The sequence below is a fragment of the Dendrobates tinctorius genome, unplaced genomic scaffold (genome assembly GCF_039654945.1).
Source record: "Dendrobates tinctorius isolate UK_male_01 unplaced genomic scaffold, ASM3965494v1 ptg000064l, whole genome shotgun sequence".
Taxonomy (NCBI): domain Eukaryota; kingdom Metazoa; phylum Chordata; class Amphibia; order Anura; family Dendrobatidae; genus Dendrobates; species Dendrobates tinctorius.
Genome location: NW_027361732.1, coordinates 37,455,294 through 37,480,000, shown reverse-complemented (window position 1 = coordinate 37,480,000; position 24,707 = coordinate 37,455,294). Strand labels below are relative to the sequence as shown.

General features: G+C 40.2%; 1 protein-coding gene across 1 annotated transcript in view; it reads left to right on the top strand.

The window, feature by feature from the left end:
* The window catches only part of LOC141094511 (protocadherin-9-like), a 1,849,542-nt gene that overhangs the window by 601,326 nt on the left and 1,223,509 nt on the right, over positions 1–24,707 (top strand). Inside the window, exon 2 of the mRNA XM_073580360.1 lies at positions 13,153–13,212. Within this exon, the coding sequence (XP_073436461.1) occupies positions 13,207–13,212 (6 nt within the window). The 5' untranslated portion in view covers positions 13,153–13,206. The remainder of the gene's footprint in view (positions 1–13,152; positions 13,213–24,707) is intronic.

Genomic DNA, 24,707 nt, shown 5'->3' with positions numbered 1-24,707 from the left:
GTATATCACTGGATGTAAACCATATTATCTCATATGAGACATAATCGTCCACACAAGAAGTTACAGATCACCACATGATAGCAATATGCCTTGCAAATAAATGTAAATCTTTCACAGTGTAGGACAAAGCTGAAAATTAGACTCATCAGAGAATATTACCTTACTCCAGTCCATATGGTCTTTGGCAATCTTCAGCCTGGCTCTCCATTGCTTCTCATTGATGAAAGGCTTTTTTCTAGCTTTACATGACTTGAGCCCTGCCCCTAGGAGCCTGTTATGAACTGTTCTTGCCATGCCCTTCACCACAGCTGCCATTTGCCATTCCTTTTGTAGGTCATTTGATGTCATCCTGCAGTTGTTGAGCGACATTCGAATAAGATGATGGTCATCCCAGTCAGCAGAGAGTGGAGAGTCATTTTTGCCCTCTCCCCGTCTGTAGCTTTGTTGTCCCCAATGGCTGCTGCTTGACCTTATTGTAATGGACTGCCGTCTTAGACATTATAAGGATGGAGACAACATGAAGCTCACTGTATCTCTCTGCTAGTAAAGCCAGAATTGAGTCCTTCTTTTCCTCACTCAAGACTTTTCTTTTCATATTCTTTGGCATGGTTAAAAGCTATTTTTTCATTCCTATTACTTCAGGGATATTACTAGCACTTGTTTTGCCATCCAGCTTGTCCTACTGCGAGAGGATTGTGAACACTACAGCAGGTTTTTTTTAATACTTTCCTTCGCTAAATAAGATTTGGTTCAGGTGATCACCTAATCAGAAGCATATTAATTAGAATGAGGTGTACTCTGTTTGGAATTCAAGTGACACTGGAATGGAATAGCTGTTAGACATGTGGAGAAGCTGATTTTTATAAAACTGTGCAGTGGTCTCATAATTTTTGACATTGCTGTATAGGTTGGGTTGCATGATGTTGCAACCTAAGGTCTTTCTGAGTTTTAGACCAGATGGTAGAATACAAAGAAAAGAAAAAATGACATTTTTGCTTGGCACTGCTTCCCAGCGTCAAGATCTTGCACATGAAGTAAGGAAATTTCTTTCTTGTATTTGCAATGTGTCAGAGTTAGAACACCTCTTTCATGAGGCCTATATAAATGCATGACTAATAAAATAATAAATATATAGAGAGAGGCAATTGGTTTCAAAACAAGATTAGGGGAAAAACTGAAGTAGGAAGAAAATAAAAAAATAATAAGCAATGTCTATTTAATAAGAGGTACGTAAGTGACTGGAAGAGCAACATCATCAGCTCACAGAAACTGACCATGTACCAGAGTCTACAGAGAGACTACAGACTGGCCCCATATCTGGGGAAACTCCCAGATCCCAGAGACTGCAAGATCCTGAGCCGATATAGACTCAGCGCCCACAGTCTGGCCATCGAATCCGGCCGACACAGGCAGAGCTGCAAGCCCAGGGAGAAAAGACTGTGCCAACACTGTGACCAGGAGGTCCTGGAGGATGAGACCCACTTCCTGCTACACTGCCCCAAATACTCAGCAGTGAGGGACACTCACTTCAGGAGACTCTCACATCTCTTACCTGATTTCATCACCATGAAGGAGGAAGAGAAAACATATATCCTGCTGGGGGAAGAAGAGAGAGCAGTGGAGATAGGCGTGCAATATGCGAGCGAATGTCATAGACTGCGAGAAAGAGAACTATGATATGCCATGGACTTCTATGGCCCCCACCCTGGATGTGCCCCATGCCCCCATCCACCTTCCCTATGCCATGGACTTCTATAGCCCACCCTGGATCTGCCCCATCCCCCATCTACCTTCCCTATGCCATGGACTTCTATAGCCCCATCCTGGATCCGCCCCATCCACCTTTCCTACAGCCCCGACCCAACATCCCTACAGTCCCTATCCCTATTCCCTTTTGTACACTTGTTTTGGCAAAACTATGTATTTAGTCCTGCCAATAAAGCTTCTTTGAATTTGAAAATTTGAATTTGAATTATTATCTGGTGCCATTATAGCATGAATGTGATATCAAAGAAATTGATGATACATAAGGGTATCACTTACATATCAGAGAAATTGATAACCACTATGCAATGTTTCAGGAGGTTTATGTGATGGTCACACAGACCTTCTCATTACGATGAGCTCTGGAATAGAAGTATATCATCACTATCAGAACTCTCTCAAAAATATCAAGCCAGGAGGTGTTAAGGAATAGAGGAGACAAGCCCTTTTCTGTAGTCACCATAGGAGATGTGTTTTGAATGAGTCACCGGAGGAGGAGAAAACAAAAATACAAGCTAAGTCCAGAAAACTGGAGAGGTTGGTAGCTATCGAATTGCAGACCCCTGATCCTATTCACCACAACTAACAGTAGCCGTGGGGGGTTCCTACGGTGCCGTAGACCCCTCGTCACAGCCGGAGAACTACATTAGCCTAAAGAAAGAAAAGGGAAATCTAAACTGCCCCAGAGCAGACCCCAAAGCAATAGACAGCCCCCAACATGTATTGTCGGTGAAAAACAGATGAAAACACAAACACAGACAGAAAGACAGGCTGAGCAAATGATGGGGCCCAACTAACTAGATAGGACAGGACAGAAAAGATGCTGGCTGCAATCCGCAAAAAACCCTACAAAAATGTCCCAACTGTCTGATAGTAAAAAAGGCCCTGAAGTCGCTAGACTTCAAAATCACTATATCAGCACTCAGGTATATTCTGAAAACAGAGCAAAGAGATCAACTGATCAGAGACAAAAATGGAATTCAGTCAGTCCCAACCAGGACTGGCTGAATACAAACACTAAGGAAACCAGACAAAATGTCATGGAATAATAGCAGGGCAAGAACTTAGATTTCAGTAGACAGGAACTAAAACTGGATGCCAGAGCCCAGAGCAGAAAGGATCACCAGCAAACCCTGCAGGGCGTCGGCTGCCTTATATCCACTCAGAAATTCCAGATGTCCACTCACACTCCACCTGTTCAGATGACAGGTTCTTCCCATCCCAATCAATTTCACTACCTCTCTTCACCAGCAGAGGGAGTTCATCAGACATCAAAGGTGAAGGGGAAAATGAACTCACAACAGTACCTCACCCTTGAGGAGGGGTCACCGAACCCTCATCCATGCCACCAGGGCAATCAGGATGAGCCCGATGAAAAGCACGAACCAATCTTTCGGCATGAATATCGGATGCAGGGACCCAATAATTATCCTCCTGGCCATAACCCTTCCATTTAACCAAATACTGGAGTCTCCGTCTAATCAGACGAGAATCCAGTATCTTCTGAACTTCATATTCCACATTACCTTCAACCAATACAGGGTCAGGAGGTGCCACCACAGGAACTACTGGCTCAACAAACCTCTTTAACAGAGACTTATGAAACACGTTATGGATCTTGAATGTAACATGAAGAGCCAATCGAAAAGAGACTGGATTAAGAATCTCCAAAATCTTGTAAGGTCCAATAAATCTAGGTTTAAACTTTGGAGAAGCCACCTTCATAGAGATATTCTTTGATGACAACCAAACCATATCACCCACCTTAAACCGGGGACCAAAAGTCCTATGCCGGTTGGAAAACCGCTGGGCCTTTTCCTGGGAGAGAGACGACTTATCCACCACTTGGTCCCAGATCTGGTGCATTCTCTCCACCACAGTGTCAACACCTGGGCAGGCAGAAGACTCCACCTGCCCAGAAGAGAATCAAGGATGAAACACAAAGTTACAAAAAAAAGGTGACATCAAAGTGGCAGAACTAGCTCTATTCTTTAACGCAAATTCGGCCAAGGGCAAAAATGAAACCCAATCATCCTAATCAGCAGAAATAAAACATCTCAAATACGACTCCAAAGTCTGGTTTGTTCTCTCCGTCTGCCCATTGGTCTGAGGGTGAAACGCAGAGGAGAAGGACAACTGAATTCCCAGCTTGGAACAGAAAGTACTCCAAAATCTAGAAACAAACTGAACTCCTCTGTCAGATACAATGTTCTCAGGAATCCCGTGCAAGCGAACCACCTGTTGCAAATACAAGGGCACCAACTCTGAGGAAGATGGCAACTTAGGGAGTGGTACAAGATGGACTATCTTAGAGAATCTATCACAAATCACCCAAATAACAGTCATTCTCTGAGAGACAGGCATATCAGAGATAAAATCCATTGAAATATGGGTCCATGGCCTCCTGGGCACCGGCAAAGGCATCAACAACCCACTAGAGCGAGAACAAGGTTTAGACGGGGAGCAAGTCCCACAGGACTGCACAAAATTCCTGACATCACGAGACAAGGCGGGCCACCAAAAAGATCGACTCACCAAATCTCTAGTACCAAAAATACCTGGATGACCAGCCAATGCAGAGCAATGAACCTCAGACATCACTCTCTTCCTCCACTGGTCAGGAACATACAATTTTACAATAGGACAACGCTTAGGTTTGTCCTCCTGAAACTCCTCCAGATCACATCTCAAATCGGGCGAGATGGCAGAAAGAACTACCCCCTCACCTAGGATGGTAGCAGGCTTGGTCACAACAGGAGAATCAGCAAAGAAACTCCTAGAGAGGGCGTCTGCCTTGACATTCTTAGTGCCCGGAAGAAAAGAGACCACAAAATCAAAACGTGTGAAAAACAAGGCCCACCTAGCCTGTCTAGGATTCAAGCATTTGGCCGACTCCAGGTAATTCAAATTCTTGTGGTCAGTAAGGACCACGACTTGCTGTTTAGCTCCCTCCAACCAATGTCTCCACTCCTCAAATGCCCATTTCATGGCTAACAGTTCCCGATTCCCCACATCATAGTTCGTTCGGATGGGGAGAACTTTCAGGAAAAGAAAGCACAGGGATTCATTTTAGATGTTACAGGATCTTTTTGGGACAAAACAGCTCCTGCTCCAATCTCAGAAGCGTCCACCTCTACCTGAAACGGGAGTAAGACATCAGGTTGCCGCAAAACCGGGGCAGAAGTGAACCTTCGCTTCAGCTCCTGAAAGGAAGAAACAGCCTCCAGAGACCAATTCAGCACATCAGCACCCTTCTTCGTCAAATCAGTCAATGGTTTGGCAATACCAGAAAAATTAGCTATAAATTTACGATAAAAATTAGCAAAACCCAAAAACTTCTGGAGGGCCTTCAAAGAGGTGGGTTGAACCCAATCATAAATGGCCTGTACCTTGGCCGGGTCCATTTCAATACTTGACAGAGACAAAATAAATCCCAAAAATGAAATCCTCTGTACTCCAAAAAGGCATTTCGATCCCTTGACATACAGGGAATTCTCCCTCAAAATCCGGAACACAGTCCGAACATGTTCCACATGAGAGTCCCAATCCTTGGAAAAGATCAAAATATCATCCAGATAGATGATCAAAATTTTATCCACAAAATCTCGGAAAATATCATTCATGAAGCACTGGAAGACAGAAGGGGCATTAGTGAGCCCAAAAGGCATCACCAGATACTCAAAATGTCCCTCCGGAGTATTAAATGCCGTCTTCCATTCATCCCCCTGCTTAATGCGAATAAGATTATACGCCCCCTGAGGTCAAGCTTGGAAAACCAGCAAGCACCTTTAACTCTGGAGAATAGATCAGAAATCAGGGGTAACGGATACTGATATTTAACAGTAATTTTGTTGAGGGAACGATAGTCAATACAAGGCCTTAATGAACCATCTTTCTTGGCCACAAAAAAAACCCAGCACCTAAGGGTGAAGAGGATGGTCTAATATGACCCTTCTCCAACGACTCCTTAATATAGGATCGCATAGCCTCGTGCTCGGGTACAGATAAATTGAAAAGTTGACCCTTAGGAAATTTACACCCAGGGCTCAGCTCAATTGCACAGTCATAACTCCTATGAGGAGGCAAAGACGCAGACTCATTCTCACTAAATACATCATAAAAATCAGCCAAATAGTCAGGAACATCATGCGACTGGGGAGAGGTGGAGAAAACAGGAGCGTCACTAAGGGCACAACGACAACCCCAACTCACTACAGACACAGATTTCCAATCCAAAACTGGATTATGGATTTGCAACCAGGGAAACCCCAGAACAATGGTATCATGCAAATTATGCAACACCAAAAATCTGCAATTTTCTTGATGGTCTGGGGCGACCCGCATTACCACCTGGGTCCAAAACTGAGTTTTATTCTTCGCCAAAGGAGTAGCATCAATGCCCCTCAAAGGGATAGTCGTCTGCAGAAGTGTCATAGGTAAACCAATAATGTTTAGCAAAATCCAAGTCCATCAGGTTCAGAGCTGCTCCCGAATCCACAAAAGCCTTAGCGGAAAATGTGGACAGGGAGCAGATCAGAGTAATTGCCAGAAGAAACTTAGGTTGAACACCACCCACAGCAAATGTGTGTGCAAAATGTTTCTCTCGTTTAGGGCAGACAGAAATCATATGAGAGGCATCTCCACAGAAAAAACACAGCTTATTACGCCTTCTGAACTCCTGACGTTGTGCCCTAGACAAAACTCTATCACATTGCATAGGTTCAACAGGTGGCAACACCTCTCGTACAGTTTTGCGTTCACGCCAACGCCGATCAACCTGAATGGCTAATGACATAAATCGTCAAGACCAGAGGGAACAGGAAATCCCACCATAGTATCTTTTATGTTTCTGACAAACCCTTCCGAAAGAGAGCTGCCAAGGCACCATCATTCCAGGTAGTAAGGACCGCCCACTTTCGGATTTTTTGACAGTACAACTCTGCAAAATCCTGACCCTGGCTCAATGCCAACAGGGCCTTTTCAGCCTGATCAATAGCATTAGGTTCATCATACAACAACCCCAAGGCCTGAAAAAATGCGTTCACATCAGTCAGAATAGGATCATCAGGTTTCAAAGAAAATGCCCAATCCAGGGGATCGCCGCGCAGCAAAGAGATGACAATTTTAACCTGCTGAGCGGAGCTCCCCGATGAGTTAGGCTTCAAGGCAAAAAAAATAATTTACAATTATTCTTAAAATTCAGAAATTTAGACCGATCCCCAAAAAACACATCAGGAGTAGGGATCTTTGGTTCAGCAGCATGTGAATGACCAAGATAGGTGGAAATTCCCCGCACTTCATCAGAAAGCTGCTCCACACGATCGGACAATTGCTTTATCTCCATTGAGAAAAAATTTCTCCTACGGCCTCAGAGAAATAGAGGAAAAAATATACACAAAAAAAAATTCTGACACTTTTTTTTTTTTTTTTTACAATTCTTTCCTGCTATTGAGTACCCTAGAATCTGCGGCATGTTTGGTGATTCTGTTATGAATGAGTCACCAGAGGAGGAGAAAACAAAAATGCAAGCTAAGTCCAGAAAACCGGAGAGGTTGGTAGCTATCGGATTCAGCACAACTAACAGTAGCCGTGGGGGGTTCCTATGGTGCCCTAGCCCCCACGTCACAGCTGGAGAACTACATAAGCCTAAAGAAGGAAAGGGGAAATCTAAACTGCCCCAGAGCAGACCCCAAAGCAATAGACAGCCCCCAACATGTATTGTCGGTGAAAAACAGATGAAAACACAAACACAGACAGAAAGGCAGGCTGAGCAAACGATGGGGCCCAGCTAACTAGATAGGACAGGACAGAAAAGATGCTGGCTGCAATCCACAAAAAACCCTACAAAAATGTCCCAACCGTCTGATAGGAAAAAAGGTCCTGAAGTCGCTAGACTTCAAAATCACTATATCAGCACTCAGGTATATTCTGAAAACAGAGCAAAGAGATCAACTGATCAGAGACAAAAATGGAATTCAGCCAGTCCCAACCAGGACTGGCTGAAAACAAACACTAAGGAAACCAGACAAAATGTCATGGAATAATAGCAGGGCAAGAACTTAGCTTTTAGTAGACAGGAACTAAAACTGGATGCCAGAGCTCAGAGCAAAAAGAATCACCAGCAAACCCTGCAGGGCGTCGGCTGCCTTATATCCACTCAGAAATTCCAGATGTCCAATCACACTCCGCCTGTTCAGATGACAGGTTCTTCCCATCCCAATCAATTTCACTACCTCTCTTCACCAGACATCAAAGGTGAAGGGGAAAATGAACTCACAACAGAGATGATAAGATATGACATCATTCAAAATCACCAAAATTGCACAGAATATTCAAAGCAAAAAGCTTCTATGAGAATTGAAAGTCCTTTATAAAGCTCTTGGGTCTGGAGAGTAATTAAATAAAAACTAATACATCACCACTGACCTCCTCTTCTTAATGTCCCCCATGTATTGTCCATTTCCTTTTCTTACTGATGCAACACATTTAAACCCTGGGCATCCTCATGCTAGAATGAAATTTCACCAACATCGTTAAACTGCAGGGAAACAAATCCCATAGGCAGGGACACCCCAGATTAGTTGGGGCCAGAAAACACGTTCTAATGTGCACAGTCTCGTAATGTGTAGAGGCCTGGAGTTTCAGTGAGCAGCAGTGCTTTAACCCCTTAGTGACAGAGCCAATGTACCACTTACCAGGCCAATTTTTTACAATTATGACCACTGTCACTTTATGAGGTTATAACTCTGGAACACTTTAATGGATCCAGCTGATTCTGAGATTCTTTTTTCGTGACATATTGTACCTTATGTTAGTGTTAAAATTTCTTCTATATAACTAGCATTTATTTATGTAAAAAATGGAAATATGGCGAAAATTTTTAAAATTTCCCAATTTTCAAAATTTTAATTTTTGTGCCCTTAAATCAGAGAGATGTTACACAAAATAGTTAATAAATAACATTTCCCACATGTCTACTTTACATCAGCACAATTTTGAAACATTTTTTTTGTTAGGAAGTTATAAGGGTTAAAATTTGACCAGCAATTTCTAATTTTTACAACAAAATTTACAAAACCATTTTTTAGGGGTCACATTACATTTCAAGTCACTTTGAGGGGTGTACATGACAGAAAATACCCAAAAGTGACACCATTCTAAAAACTGCACCCCTAAGGTGCTCAAAACATTCAACATTTACATTTTGACTTTACACATGCCGCGCCAATTCTTTGGAATGCACTTCCCAGGTCAATACGATTAGTCCCCAATCCCCACAATTTTAAGCGTGCCCTGAAAACGCATTTATTCAGACTGGCCTATCGCCTCAACACATTAACCTAATCTATCCCTGTGTGGCACAGCCAAAAGTTTTACCATAACCAGATTTCCCGCATCATGTTCCCACTTGCTTTATGCATCCATTAGCCCTCTGTGTTTGTACTGTTACACACTTAACATTATGGCTGGTCCATACAATCAAGGCAACTGTTACCACCCACCTTTCGTGTCTACCTCTTTCCTCATAGACTGTAAGCTTGCGAGCAGGGCCCTCTTTCCTCTTGGTATGTGTTATAATCTACTGTATGTGATTATTGTTATGCTGTAATATCTATTGTCTGTACAAATCCCCTCTGAAATGTAAAGTGCTGCGGAATATGTTGGCGCTATAAAAATAAAATTTTTTATTATTATTATTATTATTAACATTTAACATAGTATTCATAACTCTTCAGTAGCGCACAGAGTCAGCTGCAGGCTTCCTGCTGCTACTGGAGGTCAAGTGTGCTGATACTTAAGAGAAATAAACATTCAGAATATTCATTTCTCTTACGAATCGGCACACATAACTGACGGTAGCAGCAGGAAGGCTCCGGCTGACACTGCTCCCTACTGAAGAGCAATGAATACTCATTGCTTTCTGTGATGAACAGTCCTGGTGAGTATTCTGGCAGCTTTGCTCTGCTTGTGAGCAGAGCATGACGTCCTTGCCATGTGCTGCTTACAAGCATTAAGCAGTTGCTGACACTGGAGCAGGACACTGCTAGGAAGCAGAAGAAGGTAAGTGTAATGGTTTGTTTTTTTAAAAAATCTTTTCTGATGGGACCATGCATACCAGGAACTGAACGGGGCCAATCATACCAGGATAAGGATGGGACCATGCATATCAAGATGGGGGTGGGGCCAATCATACTAGAATAAGCATAGTACCATGCATATCAGGTCTGGATGGGGCCAGTCATACCAGGATAATGATGGGACCATGCATGCCAGGACTGGGATGGGGGCCAATCATACCAAGTTAAGGATGAGGTCCTGCATATCAGGAGAAAGATGGGGCCATGCATACTTGGATGAGATGAGTACCTTGCATACCAGTATAGGGATGAGGGAGATCATTCCTGCCAGGAAAAGGATGAGGAGGACCATTCCTTCCAGGATGGGGATGAGGGCCATGCATATCAGTATAGCAATGAGGGAGCCATGCATACCAGGATAGGGAGGAGGGAACCATGCATACCAGGATGTGGATGAGGGAGCCATGCATCCCAGGATAGGGAAGAGGGAGCCATGCGTACCAGGATAGGGATGAGGGGCCATGTGTATCAGGATGAGGATGAGTGGACCATAGTTACCAGGATAGGTGATATTAAGTACAGAATTGACCACATTTTTTACTTCATTTTTTTTCTAATTTCCACCTCTAAAACCTAGGTGCGTCTTATGGTCCAGTGCATCTTATAGTCCGAAAAATACAGTACTTTGAGGAGATATTTCCAGCTATCTAAACTTTTATCAAAGGGATTGGATCTAAGCAGTTTATCTTGTGTGAAAATCTCTGTACATGCAGAATAGTGCGTCTCTTAAATGTAAAATGCATGAAGTCTAATCTAAAAACTATATTAAATGAAAAAAATAAAAAACTTTTTTTATGAGCTGTCTACTTACTGTCATGACTAACATTCAAGTGATTAGTTTAGTGGCCAATAGAATGTAGGATTTTGGAAAAGGACTCATGAAATTTCCTCGTATCTAATAGTGTCTTATTTATAATAATTTGTCTCTGGGAACTCAAGCTCATGTACTTTTATTTGCCCTCTACATTTCTTTACTGCAGTCTCTACATCTCCTGAATGTACATGACAAAGCCTGAGGCCTTTCAATGTCACAAATCCCCATTATGATCTTTGTTTGAGAAGGATTCTGTAACTTCAACATGACGGCTTAGCAGCATATTTAGGTTTCTGCACCATAAGTGGATTTTTTAGATTCAACTTAACACTTGCATAGACTGTGCAAAGATGTTTATTATTATTATTGTTCTGCCTCTGAAATTCATTATTGACACTAATTGTAAAATTATCAGCAAATGATCCAAACATTTCAAATTATCAAATCGGATAGTATTAGTTAGGAACAGAATGATGTGTACAACAGAGTAAAGCCAAAGCGATTTAAAAATTGATAAATGCCATCTGCTATGCCTCTTGTTTTGGAAAAGGTATTTCATTCATTTCATAACAACTTTATTTTAAGTATTTTTCATATTTTTCATAGTCAATAGTATTATTTGTAGCAAATTCATTTATTTATGTTTTCTGCTTTGATTTTGCATAAACACACACACAACAAATACACACACGCTGTCTGGAGATCGTGCCATTAGTTTCCAGGACAGTAATTGCTGAAAGAGTGTTCACTTTTTATAAGTCCTTCTTTTAAACAGTAATGATTCTGGCTTAAAAATATAAATTTAACCAGAAATTTCAGTATTTGACTCATGCAAGGGACACAGTTGCGGCAATATCATTCTTAAAATATCAAGCCTTACGTATTATAAAATGTAATAAGGATTGTTGTCTTTATTTTTTTCCATCCAACTCCAAAGGTGTAGCACACAAATAACTTTGCAGACAGAATGACCTTCATATATAAAGTGAAAACGTGTTTTCATTCTGTCATTGCATGCAAATCCCCTTGTTAATATTCTCTGGAGTTCTGGTGCTATCATTTCTCTTCTTTTTTTCTCATTATCTTCAGCACTTTGTCCTATACTAAGAAGAAATTAGCTTCTAATGAGTTTTGTCCTACTTTTTTGTTACTTGTTGTTTGAACAGTCTGCTTATAGAGAGCAGGCGAAAACTCAGGACCAGTTGAGTTCTTACAATGCTACAATGACACTATGAAAATGTACAAGTGATGTCATTGTCTCACTAATGAACACAAATTTTACTATTCAAAACTAATTATGAAAATAATTTAAATAAATAACATTTTAAACATATCTATCTTTAACTATTTATTCAATCTACATCTAATTTTTTATCTGAAAAAATATCTGCTGATAAGTTTTACATCAACAGACAAATTAGTACAAAATCAGAACTTTGGTTAGCTACTTTTTCAGCAAACTTTAAGGAGTAGTCTATGTTAGGGCCCCGTCACACATAGCGACTCACCAGCGATCCCGACAATGATATCAACGTGTCAGGATCGCTGGTGAGTCGCTACATGATCGCTGGTGAGCTGTCAAACAGACAGCTTCACCAGCGATCAGCACAGCGACGCCAAGCGCGCGGCGTCGCTGTGTTCGTTAGTTACCAGCGCGCTGACGCAGGGAGCTGGCAACTAACGTAAACATCGGGTATCTAAGGGACGTGCGTCCCTTAGATACCCGATGTGTACATTAGTTACCAGCTCCCTGCATCAGCGCGCTGGTAACTAACGTTCACATCGGGTATCTAAGAGACGCACGTCCCTTGGATACCGGATGTGTACGTTAGTTACCAGCAGATCGCTGGTCTCCCGCCTGTGACACGCAGCGATGCGTGCTGGCCAGTGGGAGACCAGCGACCAAAGAAAAGTCCAGAGGTTTCCCAGAGCGATCAGCGATACCGGCAGGGGGGCGGTCGCTGATTGCTGTCACAAACAGCGATCTCGCTGTTGAGATCGCTGTTGTGTCACAAAACTTGTGACTCAGCAGCGATCTCGCTAGCGAGATCGCTATGTGTGACGGGGCCTTTACTCCTGCATATCTTAGTTTTGCCATTATTTATAAGTAATACAATATCTTACGCTTTGTTCTCTATATACAAATGTCAAATGTCAATTCAAAACTCTATCTAGTGCCCTGCGGTGCTAGTGTCCCTATGGACATTCACAAATGCAGAGAGGAAATGTTAAAGAGTGACATTTTAAAGAACTAATTTTCTTATATTTTCAGCAATATTTCATTATTATTCTTATTACAATGCTTTATGATAATGCTACTTACTATTATAATTACTACTATTAATGGTACTCTTGCTGCTACTTATTATTATTGTTATTATTATTGATACTACTATGCTACTTTTTTCCTAATCTGCTAATTTATTTTCCCTCTAGGGACAGGATTTACCATTACACGAGATTTTGAATGCTACTTGTGACAACAGTGGTATGCAGGTATGTCTTGTTTATTTGCATACAATTAGTACATATTTGTCAGTGTCAGGATAAGATTCCTTCTGTCCATGAAATGATTCTGATGACCCACACTGTGTATATAATTAAACATATGTCGTTCCATTTTAATCGCATCTTAAAATGTAATAAAGTACACAAAATAGCAAAGCATATAAAGTCAAATATGTTATCTTTAAAACAATAGACCGTAGTAACAAGTGACTGCAAAATTAAATAAGAATTCCTAATGAAAAAAAGCCTAGGAGACAGCTTCAAATATAAATCATCCAAAAAAGAGCAAACAGAAGCCAAGTCTAAAAAATATCAAATTTTTATTATAGTATTATTAAAAAATGTTTTTTTTATTAAATATGAAAAGCAATTTGTATATCAAAAGTGAGGACACTACAGCAGGAAAAAGTACCACTGCACCATGACCATCATGGTGCAGTGGTACTTTTTCCTGTTGTAGTGTCCTCACTTTTGATATACATAAAATGGGAATGGTTGGTGATATCAACTTCCTGTTTGTGGCACATTAGTATATGGGAGGGGGAAATTTTTCAAGATGGGCAGTGACCATGGTGGCCATTTTAAAGTCGGCCATTTTGGATCCAACTTTATTTTTTCCAATGGGAAGAGGGTCATGTGACACATCAGACTTATTGAGAATTTCACAAGAAAAACAATGGTGTGCTTGGTTTTAATGTAACTTTATTCTTTCATGAGTTATTTACATGTTTATGAACACTTATAAAATGTGTTCAAAGTGTTGCCCATTTTGTTGGATTGTAATGCAAATGTTTTCTCCCACTCTTGACACACTGATAGCAACACTGCAGATGAAATGCTAGTATAAGGGGGTCAGATTCATTGTAGGAATGCTTGAACCTGACACCCATAATGTAGTGATGCACTACATTGCTGGAAATACTAAGGGAATGTGCCATCTTCAGTGCATAAAGAGGGCAACACATCGTCATGTAGCAATTTCAGATATCCAGTGGCATTGAGGTTTCCATTGATGAAGAATGGCCCCACTATCTTTGTACCCCATATACCACACCATACCATCAATTATGGGTGTCAGGTCTGAGCATTTCTACATGAAGTTTCCTGGAAAGTGGATTGATCATTGTGGGCCAGTTAAATGGCCAGCAAGTTCTCCCGATCTGACCCCCTTAGACTTTTATCTTTGGGGTCATCTGAAGGCAATTGTCTATTGTGTGAAGATACAGGATGTGCAGCATCTGAAGCAACAAATACTGGAAGCCTGTGCTAGCATTACTTCTGTGGTGTTGCTATCAGTGTGTCAAGAGTGGGAGAATTGGGTTGAATTGACAATCCAACACAATGGGCAGCACTTTTAACACATTTTATAACTCATGAAATAATAAAGTTACGTTAAAACCAAGCATACCATGGATTTTCTTGTGAAAATCACAATAAGTCAGATGTGTCACATGACCCTCTTTCCATTAAAAAAATTAAGTTGGATTCAAAATGGCCAACTTTAAAATGGCTGCCATGATCACTATTTTTCTTGAAAAGTTCCCCCCCTTACATATACTAATGTTCCACAAACAGTACCTTGACATCAACAACTGTTCCCAATTTAATTAGGTGTATCCATATAACTGGCCCACCGTGTGAATATATATATATATATACAGTATATATATATATGTGTTTGAGAAAAAGCAAAAATGTGTTTGACCCCTTCCTAATTCCTATTTTTTTTGCAGAGGAAGAAATCAAAACCTACAAGACCTTGTTTGAAAAAGTGATTGCACCCCACTTAAAACATTAACTTTCATGTGGTTTATCACATTTTTGGGAAGCTAAATTCAAATTCCCTAGCCACACATGCCATAGAAGCTCAAAAGCTAGACGTCATGCAGCAATCCAAAGAAATTTAGAAACAAATGAGAAACCAAGTAATTGTGATCTATCAGTATGAAAAAGGTTATAAAGTCATTTATTAAGATTTGGTACTGGAGTGAACCACAGTGAGAGCCATTATCCACAAATGGTGTAAACATGGAACAGCACTGAACAACCAAAGAACTGCAAGCCTCACTTGCCTCAGTTAAGGTCAGTATTCATGACTCTACTATAAGAAAGAAACAGAGCAAATTGCCTGCATGGCAGAGTTCCAAGACAAAAATGACTGCTGAACAATATGAATATAAATGCTCAGATCATTTTTGCCCAAAAAATCTTGCTGATCAAGACTTTTGCGAGAATACTCTGTGAACTGACAAGACAAAAGTTGAGCTTTTTGGAAGGTGTATGTCCCATTACATCTGGCATAGAAGCAGCACAGCAGTTCAGAAAAATAATATTGTATCAACAGTAAAATATGGTGGTGATAATGTGATTGTCTGGGCTGCTTTGCTGCTTCAGGACCTGGAAGACTTGCTGTGATAAATGGGAACATGAATTCTGCTACCTACCCAAAAATCAAAACACACTAGCTAGTCCACATCTGAATAGCCTAAGAAAAATAAAATTAACACTTTGAAGTGGCCTAGTCAAGGTCCTGACCATAATCCAATTGACCTTCAAAAGGTGGTTTATGCTTGGAAGCCCTCCAATGTGACTGAATTACAATTCTGCAAAAGATGAGTGTGCCAAAGCGCCAGATCATTGTAAAAACTTATTGCCAATAATCGCAATCGCTTGACTGCAATTATTTCTGCTAAGGGTGGCCCCAGCAGTGTACTTGCTGGTATGTTTTGGTTCATTGTCCTCCTGCATAACCCAAGCGTGCTTCATTTTGAGGTCAGGAACAGATGGCTGGACATTTACCTTTAGGATTTTTTGTTAGCAGAATTCATGGTTTCCTTTACCTCAGCAAGTCTTTTAGGTCCTGAAACAGGCACACAATCCATTGATCATCACACTACCTCCACCATATCTTTCAGAAAGCACAATGTTCCTTTTCTGAAATCCTGTGTTAGTTCTACGCCAGATATAATAGGACATATACCTTTCAAAAAGATAAACTTTTGCCTTGTCAGTCCACAGAGTATTCTCCCAAAAGACTTGGAGATCATCAAGATGTTTTCTGTCAAAACTGAGATGCGTTTTGTTCTTATTGCTCAGCAGTGGTTTTCATCTTGGAACTCTGCTAGGCAGATTTCTTGGAGGAACCATTGCTGTGCTCTTAGGGTAATTTTCGTAGACTTACCACTCCTGGGAAAGTTCACCACTGTTTAATGTTTTTGCCATTTGTGGATAATGGCTCTCATGATGGTTCACTTGAGTCCCAAAGCTTGAGAAATGGATTTATAAACTTTTCCAGACTAATAGATTTCAATTACTTTGTTTCTCATTTGTTTCAGAATTTCTTTGGATTGCAGCATGTTGTCTAGCCTTTGAGAATCTTTTGGCCTAATTAATTTTGTCAGGCTAGTCTTATTTAAGTGATTTATTAATTGAGGACAGGTGTGGAAATTTCAACTCAGCTTCCCAAAGATATGATAAAGCACAGTTAATTTATGCTTTGAGGGGGGATATCACTTTCACACAGGTCACAGTACAGTCATGGCCAAAAGTTTTGAGAATGACACAAATATTAATTTTTACGAAGTCTACTGCTTCATTTTTTCTAATGGCAATTTGCATATACTCCAGAATGTTATAAAGAGTGATCAGCTTAACAGCAATTACTTGCAAAGTCAATATTTGCCTAGAAAATTAACTTTATCCCCCAAAACACATTTCAACATCATTGCAGCCCTGCCTTAAAAGGACCAGCTAACATCGTTTCAGTGATTGCTCTATTAGCACACGTGTGGGTGTTGATGAGGACAGGGCTGGAGATCAATCTGTCATGATTAAGTAAGAATGACACCACTGGACACTTTAAAAGGAGGCTGGTGCTTGGCATCATTGTTTCTCTTCTGTTAACCATGGTTATCTCTAAAGAAACACGTGCAGTCATCATTGCACTGCACAAAAATGGCCTAACAGGGAAGAGTATCGCAGCTAGAAAGATTGCACCTCAGTCAACAATCTATCGCATCATCAAGAACTTCAAGGAGTCTCAAGGAGGTCAGCAAAGAAGCCACTTCTCTCCAGGAAAAACATCATGGACAGACTGATATTCTGCAAGAGGTACAGGGAGTGGACTGCTGAGGACTGGGGTAAAGTCATTTTCTCTGATGAATCCCCTTTTCGATTGTTTGGGACATCTGGAAAACGGCTTATTCGGAGAAGACCAGGTGAGCGCTACCACCAGTCTTGTCTCATGCCAACTGTCAAGCATCCTGAAACCATTCATGTGTGGGGTGACTTCTCAGCCAAGGGAATGGGCTCTCTCTCAGTCTTGCCTAAAAACACAGCCATGAATAAAGAATGGTACCAGAATGTCCTCCAAGAGCAACTTCTCCCAACCGTCCAAGAGCAGTTTGGCGATCAACAATGCCTTTTTCAACATGATGGAGCACCTTGCCATAAAGCAAAGGTGATAACTAAATGGCTCAGGGAACAAAACATAGAGATTTTGGGACCATGGCCTGGAAACTCCCCAGTTCTTAATCCCATTGAGAACTTGTGGTCAATCATCAAGAGACGGGTGGACAAACAAAAACCTTCAAATTCAGACAAAATAAAAGCATTGATTTTGCAAGAATGGACTGCTATCAGTCAGGAATTGATCCAGAAGTTGATTGAGAGCATGCCAGGGAGAATTGCTGAGGTCCTGAAGAAGAAGGGTCAACACTGCAAATATTGACTTGCTGCATTAACTCATTCTAACTGTCAATATAACCTTTTGCTACTCATAATATGATTGCAATTATATTTCTGTATGTGATAAAAACATCTGACAAATACACATAAAAACCAGAGGGCAGCAGATCATGTGAAAATATAATATTTGTGTCATTCTCAAAACTTTTGGCCATGACTGTAGGTTTGGTTTTCTTTTTCTCTTAATAGCAAAAACCTTCATTTAAAAAATTGCATTTTCTCTTTACTGGTGTTATCTTTTTGTCAAACTGTGACAGCAGCATTTAACTTAACTAACTGCCCATCGGTGACCCTCCTCATGTGATCGTGGGTCACCGATGGGTCGGTATGACAACCAGAGGTCTCCAGGAGACTTCTATGTTTATCAATGCCAAATTTCTATGAGCGCCACCCTGTGGTCAGTGCTCATAGCAAGTCAGCGATTCTGCTACATTCAGGTGATCTGATCATCGCCTGTATGCAGCAGAGCCGATCAGGTTTTGGCAGCTTCTAGTCTCCCATGGAGACTAATGAAACATGCCAAAATAAAAAAGTTTTTTAAAATATTTAAAAAATAAAAAAATTTAAAAGTTCAAATCACCCTCCTTTTGCCACATTCAAAATAAAACAATAAAAATTCAAACATGCACATATTTAGTATCACCGCATACAGAATCCCCCAATCTATCAATATAACAAAAGAATTAACCCAATTGGTAAACGGCGTAAGGAGAAAAAAATTAAAAATGCCAGAATTACTTTTTTTAGGTCGCCGCAACATTGCATTAACAAAAGGTCATATCTGCACCAAAATGGTATAATTAAAAACAACAGCTCAGCGTGCAAAAAATAAGCCCTCATCCAAACCTGAGATCACAAAAAATGGAGATGCTATGGGTCTCAGAAAATGACACAATTTTTTTTAGCAAACTTTGGATTTATTTTTCACCACTTAAATAAAAAAAAATTCAGACATATTTGGTGTCTATGAACTCGTAATGACCTGCAGAAACATAATGGCAGGTCAGTTTTAGCATTTGGTGAATTTTATTGCAATTTCACCACACTTAGAAATATGGTAAAACCAATGATGTTGCTCAAAATGAAGCCCTCATATGGTCATATTGACAGAAAATTTAAACATGTATGGCTCTGGGAAGAAGGGAGCGAAAAAAAGAAATGCAAAAATGGAAAAGGTCTGTGGCGTGAAAGTGTTAAATTTACTTGGTGTTCTGGTTCTGAAAAATGTAAGTATGATAAACACGCAAAAGAATTGGAAGCCAGGAAGGGGGCATACAATTTTTATCATAACTGTATATATATATATATATATTTTTTTTTTTTACAAAAACATCTGAATTTATTCAGTGTTAGGTGTGAGTGCTTGGTAATGAAAATGCTTTGTACTGTGACATTGCATAAGACATGCTCTGCCTGTTAAAAGCCAAAAGGCTCCATGGAGAACTAATACTATAGTGCTGTACGGCTTTGGTTAAGAGAGAGATTTGAATTTATAGTGCTTTAACCAATGGACACATTTTTTTTCCGTCAATGTTTTATTGTTGATTACAGCTGTTCTAGTATAAAAACAGGATACTCTAGGATTATCCCATGAATATCGCCAAAGGCATGAAGCTGTAGTACTTTCTACTTCAAACAGGCAGGGTCGCTTGAACAAGGCATCAGCATTTACTATTTTCCCTCTCAGTTGTGATGAAATATTTGATTGCCCAATGTATGTGTTTTCAGTGATTACGCATAATCCTCATCCTGCTGCAATGTGTATGTAAATAGTCAGATACAGCCTTACCTATTCTCTTACAGAATGTGAGGCTTATACAATTCATTTTTCCAGATAAAGCAGCAAGGTACAGAAAATTGGTTTCCTCAACCTGCAGTTTTGATTTCCATCTTTAAATAATTGTTCACAATAGTTGAGAATTTCATATAAACTGTTCTAGTATCTTCTGGTCTCAAGAATATCTACCTATTTTAAAGCCAGAATCAGTGATGACAGGTTTATTATAATAGTTTAACAACTCGATCAGCAACCTCTTCTTTTTATGCTTAAATTGATATGAAAGTTGTCTGGTGAAAATAAGGAGGTTTAAGAAAAGTAAGAATGGTCTGGAACAACAATGAAGTATGTTTGGCACCTTCAAATAGAGACATTATTTTGAGATGAGCTGTGGAATACGTTTAAAGTCAAAGAACCACACTGTTATATCTATCATTTATGTGCTGCAAATATTAGAATTTTAGATTCCCCTTTGACATTTAATATTTTATTTTACATCCTCAACCAGCTTTTGAAAAATAGATGTTGAATCTGGATGGAATGTAGTCTTTGCTCACATTGCTGAGAATTACTTTGACGACTTCATAAAATTGTAACGCCATTGAAACATCACTCTAAGCACTATCGAAAAGAACATTGTCATTGTGTAACTGCATGTGCTGGTACATCTGCCATATATGCCTAAACTAAGTGTCTATCCAAATTGAGTTGGCATTAATAGAGGACTTTTGTAAATGTCAGAGGATTAACAATGGCATTACATAAGTAATTTCCATAGAGAAAGCAGTTTTTACTACTTGTGTGTATGTTTTTTTTTCTTTTTAGTACTGGGTTAGTAAAGGGGAGTCTCAGAGACACCTCTCCATTACTAACACCAGTGCATGATGTCAGCTGTGTTTTTGAACAAATAACAGCTGACATCAACCCCAATAACAATTTCCTGATTGCCAACGCACCAGGGCAATCAGAAAGAGCAAAGGCCAAACGCCAGACTTGGAATATCTCATGTGATAATCCACTTCTGCGGCGGCTGGGTGCTGGCAGTTTTAGGCTGGGAAGGATCCAATAACGACAGACCATCCCAACATAATATCAGCTCTTAACTGTTTGATTTACACTTGCTAGTTTCACAAAACAGGGGTGACCCCTACATCGTTTTTTACATTTATTTATTTATTATGTTAAACAAGGCTAAAAAGCTTCACAAAAAAGTTCCACATGAAGGGAACTAAAGGGCCCAATTTCATGGTCATATTTTTTGTGTGGTTTTGCCCTATCTAGTTATGTTATGTTATGTCCTCTCTCCAAAGAATATTAAATTGTGAGGTAATCTACAAAAATGTCAGCCGAATCATGGATGCTTTCACATTACATTTCATCCTAATTTTTTTTCGGGTGCGGAAAAAAAACAATAGTCAGATTTACCCAAACCAGTTTTTTAATTCTTTATCTTAAAGAAAACTTGTACACCAAGAAAGTCATATTTCTGTCAAATGGAAAAGCATAAACAAACAAAAAACAGACATAAATATAACTAGAAAGGGGGACCAAGCAACATGAAAAAAATTACAAATTATAATAAGAAGGGGAGAAAGTGTAATGAGGGGCAGAAATAGTGGTTTCAAAATGTGGGGGGAAGCCTGAGAAGTTGAGACATAGAGGGATCATATGGGAAGTATGCTAAAGGGTGAGAATAGACCATGTGCAGGAGGGCTATCTAGGCACAGTGGGTGCGGAAAGTATCCAGATGCCTTTACATTTTTCACTCTTTGTTTCATTGCAGACTTTAGGTAAATGCAAAAAAAGTTCATTTTTTCTCATTAATGTACATTCTGCCCCACATCTTGACTGAAAAAAACAGAAATGTAGAAATTTTTGCTTATTTATTATAAAGAAAAACTGAAATATCACACGGTCAAAAGTATTCAGACACTTTGCTCAGACACTCTTATTTAAGTCAAATGCTGTCCATTTCCTTGTTATGCAACTTGAGATGGCTCTACTCCTTTATTGGAGTAAAGCGGTGTTTAATTAAACTGATAGGACTTTACTTGTAAAGGCACACACCTGTCTATATAAGACCTCACAGCTCACAGTGCATGTCAGACCTAATGAGAATCATGAGGTCAAAGGAACTGGCCAAGGAGCTCAGAGACAGAACTGTGGCAAGGTACACATCCTGTCAAGGTTACAAAAGAATTTCTGCAGTACTCAAGGTTCCTACGAGCACATTGGCCTCCGTAATCCTTAAATGGAAGAAGTTTATGACAACCAGAAGTCTTCCAAGATGTGGCCGTCCAGCCAAACTGAGCAATTGTGATAGAAAAGCCTTGGTGAGAGAGGTAAAGAAGAACCACAAGATCTCTGGTCTGATGAGCCGAAGGTAGAATGCTTTGGTGATGATTCTAAGCGGTATGTGTGGAGAAAACCAGGCACTGATAATCACCTGCCCAATACAATCCCAACAGTGAAACATGATGGAGCATCATGCTATGGGGGTGTTTTTCAGCTGCAGGGACAGGATGACTGGTTGCAATTGAAGGAAACATGATTGCTGCCAAGTACAGAGATATCCTGGATGAAAACCTCTTCCAGAGTGCTCTGGACCTCAAACTTCTCCAAAGGCTCACCTTCCAACAAGACAATGACCCTAACCAATCAGATAAAATAACAAAGGAGTGGCTTCAGAACAACTCTGTGGCCATTCTTGCCTGGCCCAGCCAGAGTGCTGACCTAACCCCAATTGAGCATCTCTGGAGAAACTTGAAAATGGCTGTTCACCAATGTTCACCATTCAATTTGACAGAACTGGAGAGGATCTGCATGGAGGAAAAGCAGAGAATCCCCAAATCCAGATGTGAAAAAATTGTTCATCATTCTCAAGAAGACTCATGGCTGTACTAGCTCAAAAGGGTGCATCTACTCAATACTGAGCAAAGAGTCTGAATACTTATGACCATGTGATATTTCAGTTTTTCTTTTTTAATAAATTTGCAAAAATTTCTGTTTTTTCCATCAAGATGGGGTGCAGAATTTACATTAATGGAGAAAAAAATTAATTTTATTTAATTTACCAAATGGCTGCAATGAAACAAAGAGTGAAAAATTTAAAGGGGTCTGAACACTTTCCTTACCCTCTGTATGTGTGGTTCGGCCCAAAAGAAACACCCTCCTGCTGTGGTTCCATACTAATCAATGGCTGTGGTGGCACCTCATCAGCAAAATCCTGAGTACCAGTTCTTACTGTGGCCTCTTCTTGTGGATTTTGGCCATGATGTTAAAAAGGAAAAAGGCGATGGCGACTTTGGCATGATACATGGTGGAAAGGTTGTTTGTGGTTCCTGAGATTGTGGTAAAGCAGGTAGAGATGGCTGCCGAGATGCCCCAATGTTGAGGCTGCTGACTGGCTTTATTCCAGTTGCCGGTTTTTGTTTTGGTCTGAAAGCTGCCACCTTTCTAAGTACTAAAAAAATGGCCATTGGTGAATTGTGTGGTGTGGTGGCATCCAAGACAATTTTTAAGGCAGAGCTGATCTGCAGCACAAATAATCTGGCTGAAATAATGAGCTAAGCTGAGGCAAAAATTCTCCTAGCCATTCTGACTGACAGGTATATATGTCATGTTTGCCAGTGATGAGGGCCCTCCTTAACTGGTGGCACAGCTGGGCTAGTGGTGCTTGTGAGAAGGTGTTGAGGGGATGTGGTATGCTGGTGCTCTCGACAGGTTCCTCTTCTTCCTGGCCTCCAGCTCCTGTCTCCACTTTGGTTTCCTCTCCAGCCTCCAGCACCTCCAAGCTTGAGAAAGTATGCTGTCGGGTTGTGTCAGATCTGTAATGTCTGAGATGAGAGATCACAAATGTTTCTTAGTCTGCAAAAAACAACAACCAAGCAGAAAAGGTAGGTAACAAAGATCCAGGACTGGGGCTACACCCTGTCATAGTACAGGTATGACTTTTAAGGGCCACATCCCCACTCCTGCTGCGCTGTTGGTGCTACTGCCGGAATTGGTCCCAGTAGCCCCTCTTTCATCTTGTCACAAAAAACACTGGAATAAAATTGCTTGAGATTTGTTACAATTTATTGTTAAAGGATGCTGTCTGCAACATGTATAGTGTGGATTATAAGATGACTGCTAATATGAGGGTTGATTAATTTTGTAAGGGGACAAAAATTTCAAACACGTTTACAATCTTAGAGCACGACTGTTTTACAAGAGTGGTATGCTGCAATGATACAAAGATGTTGCTTGGTGATCATATGGTTCCATAATTTTTGCTGGTCTTTAATTTTTTAACCCATTGACATCTTAAAATTGGTCATTACATGTATCACTAAAAACCATGTTAAAAATGGTAAATGCATTCTATAAATTTGGGGTTGCTATGTGTCTTTGTTAAAACCGTGCAAATGTAATATGTTTTTTTCATGATGCCTTACAATTTACGAATTTGGTTATTGTTTTATAGTTTTGAAAAGTTTGTTTTGAACGTAATGTTTTTGCTTCAATAGTTTGTTTTATTTTACCTTCACTACAAAATAGCACATATTCAGACAATCACAGTGTACCATTTAAATTTGCCATGCGTACTTACTCATCTTGAATCTGCTGGTAGTTATCTCCAAACTTAGTGTACAGTTGGCAGCAAATATACATCCATTCTGCCTGCTGGCGACTGTGGTCCCCATAGTCATCATCCCAGATGTCCAACAATTCTGTCCTTTGCTGAACCAGAACCAACAGCATCTGTATGTTCATGCTGTGAGCCATGTTGTTGGTTCCAGGGAGGCATGATTTCTTTTTATTACTTCACATCACTCGTCACAATTGATAAGCTTCCTTTGCTGCCCTGATGTCATTTCCTGAACCTTTGGACATAGGTGCCTATAATGCAGACTCGTTTTGGATGCAATATGGACGCAGTCCATTTTTCCAAGCACCCATAGACTTGCATTGGTGAGTT